The 2,953-nt window shown below is 54.4% G+C and overlaps 1 protein-coding gene across 1 annotated transcript; it reads right to left on the bottom strand.

Moving 5' to 3' along the window:
- Positions 1-1,607: 1,607 nt before the first annotated feature.
- On the bottom strand, positions 1,608-2,589 carry LOC308426480 (uncharacterized protein C17orf50 homolog). The gene is made up of 2 exons (XM_080924255.1): positions 1,946-2,589; positions 1,608-1,866 (listed from the first exon to the last, which is right to left on the bottom strand). Exons 1-2 carry the CDS (start codon positions 2,440-2,442, stop codon positions 1,620-1,622), a joined length of 744 nt encoding a protein of 247 aa, XP_080780381.1. The 5' UTR covers positions 2,443-2,589; the 3' UTR covers positions 1,608-1,619.
- Positions 2,590-2,953: the final 364 nt, after the last annotated feature.

Here is a 2,953-nt window from a genome sequence, read left to right as displayed (position 1 = left end):
AGGTTCTTCATCACTGGATGAGCCATGGTTGCTGCCATCTGAGGGGTGGGGCCTGTCTAGGAAGGCCCTGGACCTCTCAAGAACTTCCTGGGCAGTAAGGACTCGAAGCAGGAAATCAATCTGCATTTGTTCCCTGTGGTGGAAGAACTAGGGTTCCCATAGCCTTACCCTCAAGGACCTTTTTCCTTCCAACTTGTGTGTGTATGTGGGGAGGCAGATTCTGTTCTGGGGAAGATGCCGTCCAATGCCCATAGTTCTGAGTCCCAGGAAGATGCAAAACTCAGCTGAGGCTGGAGACTATATCTTCAGGACCCTTTCTTTCAGTGCCTTTCAGGCTCAGTTCTTGGGAAATCACGTGTTATTTCATCAGCAACTTCACCCCACCTCCTACCCACAGAAAGCTGGGATGGAGTGAAGCCTCCGGGATCCCCATTGTCAGAGGCTTTCGGTTGGATCAGAAGGCAGAGCAGAAGGGACTGTGTTCCTCCTGGGCCTGGCTTTTTGTCTGGGCTAATTGGTTTCACCTCCAGCTGGTCAACCTAGAGGTGTATCAGCCTTCCCTGGACAGACTTGTCCACCCTTCTCAATAGAAGCACGTGGGTTACTGGGTGCCAGAGACACAAGGACCGTGCTCTTACATTTAACCTAGGGACAGCCAGCTGGGTATGATTATCTCGGAGAGATGGGGTGAACCTTTCTTCAAGATGCAGAGCATCTCCACCCCATTTGCCTCCAAGATGGACATCAGGAAGATGAAAGAGGGCCCCTGGGGGTCTACTCAGGATGCAGCTGCCACAGGGCTCTGCAGGTTGGGTAAGGCTTGCTCTAAATGGCCCCTTTCTCCAGGCCACACACAGAGCAGCATTCTGAAGCTCATGCCTGGCCAAGAATAGCTGGGATTCCTGGAGAAGGAACCAGCTCCCTGCCTTCCCCTTTTGTCTTATCCTGTCTCTGTATTAATTTTAGCATCTAGATCTTTAGCCATCCTTCCTCCCTCTCCACTACCAGTGCCCCCCCCCAAAAAAAAACACACAGTGACTACCAACAGCCAGCTCTCAGGGAGGGGAGAATTGGGCAAGGGAGTAGCCCACAGTTCCCCAGAGGCATTGTTGGCCATGAGCCCTCCTTTCTTTGTGCAGTGGACAGACTGGCCTTTGACTGCCCTTGGATGCTAGTGCTTTGTACTGCCCTATCCCAGGGAAAACATGGAGGAACCTCCCTGCTAGCCCACTGCTATATGGGTTGTCTCCAGCGAGAGAAAAAGGAGAGTCCCATCTTTATCACTCCATTCCCCCTCAAGCGACTCTGATTGGAGACTTTATTGCAGAGTTGGAGGGAAAGAGGCAATTTATTAAAGAGGGCCGAGGAAACCCAGAGGCTATCCTTTTCCAGGCCATGCCTGGCTTGAGGCCAGAGGACCTGAAAACGATGCAGGTAAGGCTATGTTGAAGGCGTGAGGGACAGGGAGGGCCATGGGTTCTGGGTACTGTCTGGGGAGGAGTGCCTAGTTTCTGCTCAAGTTCGCAAGACAACAGGTGGAACCGTGAACCGACAGTGAGCCTTCTCACCGGAAGGAGGCGCTAAGGATGGCAGCTTGAAGGGACAGTTTGTGGAACTCACTAGAGATAGAAGAGTTTGGAGCATTGTTGACGCAGAGGCTGTGAGTGTCTGAGCTCAGAGTTGCCGGCGGCCTCCGCTTTACCCAGGTCAGGATGCTCAAGAATACAGTGCTCTACGTAGGCCGGGTGGCTGTGCAGGCTCTTGCATTTCTTGCAGAAAAGGATCTCACAGCGCGCACAGTCCCCGCGGCGCGGTGGCCGGCGCCGCGTCTCCAACACGCACGGTTCCTCCGGGGCACCCCGCTTCCTGCGGACCGGGGACATGAGTTATCAGAGCCCGGCGGCCCTCCTCCCTAAGGCTCGGCCCCAGATCCTTTGCATCTTACCTGTCCGCGGGGGCCGCCAGGCCACCCAGCAGAGCGAACGGGCTGAGCCAGCCCCAGAAGCTGCTGTCCGAGCGTCGCAGCAACGCCACCTGCTGGCTGCTGGGCTCCTGGCGCAGCGGACTGTAGGACACCGAGCGGGCCTCGCGCTCATCAGCGTCTCTGGAGTCCTCCTCCGGCTCTGTTGCGCTCCCAGGGTCTGACCTCTCCTCCACCAACGACGGCGACGAGGACGACGATGAATCGTCCTCCAGCTCCTCTTCCTTGGCCTCAGGATCCTCCGCCTCCTTCCTCCATAAAGGGGCCTTCACGCCTGCAGGCGGGGACGAGGTCAGTGCAGCCCGCTGCCCTGGCTGCTTACGTGGGAGAGATGTCCCCCGGCTGCCGCCTGCCAAAGGGCTTCGGGGTCCCAGATTCCCGGACTGTTGCTGAGATCCCACCCTCTTGAGCTTCCTGGCTAAAGATTCCAAGCAAGTCACTTCGCTTCCATCAAGCTTCATTTTTCCGTGTCTGAAGCGGGAAAAGTAGCATCTACCTCAAGAGTGTCTGTGAGACTGACTCTAGATACTATCTGGGTAAAGCAGTTTCCTGCTGGTGTTAGGCAAGCAAACAACGAACATATATTGCCAATCCGGAAGGAGGAGGGTTACCCAACATTAATAAACCAATTTCCATTTCAGGAGATGGTCGTTTATGGATTGTTTTTTAGTGAGTTAGTTGTTGTTATTATTAATACCGCTTAACTGTGTTGTTCTAGCTGAAGAGGAAACTCACTATATAGACCAGGTTGGCCTGGAACTCACAAAGATCCTCCTGCCTCTCCCTCCTGAGTCTGTTTGTTTCTAAGTGTGGCTTTCCCTGGTGGCAGGAAGCCCAGTATCACTGGAGATGCTGTGGACAGGCAAAGCTGACTAAACCAGAAACAGGTCTCAGACTTGATCAATTGCAATTTCAGCCACACTGCCCCTCTAGCTGACGAACACTTTTGTCCGGCTCCCTCCCAGACAACTT

The sequence above is a fragment of the Micromys minutus genome, assembly GCF_963924665.1.
Source record: "Micromys minutus genome assembly, chromosome: 10".
NCBI classification, from domain to species: domain Eukaryota; kingdom Metazoa; phylum Chordata; class Mammalia; order Rodentia; family Muridae; genus Micromys; species Micromys minutus.
The sequence above is the reverse complement of the archived record's forward strand: the minus strand, read 5'-3'. Positions and strand labels throughout refer to the sequence as shown.

Bases quoted from the DNA above. Each gene is read 5' to 3' on its own strand.
- LOC308426480 (XM_080924255.1), bottom strand. From the start codon at position 2,442: ATGAAGCTTGATGGAAGCGAAGTGACTTGCTTGGAATCTTTAGCCAGG. The intron at 1,867-1,945 runs GTAAGATGCAAA...CCCGGTCCGCAG, and splicing joins CTGGCGGCCCCCGCGGACAG to GAAGCGGGGTGCCCCGGAGG.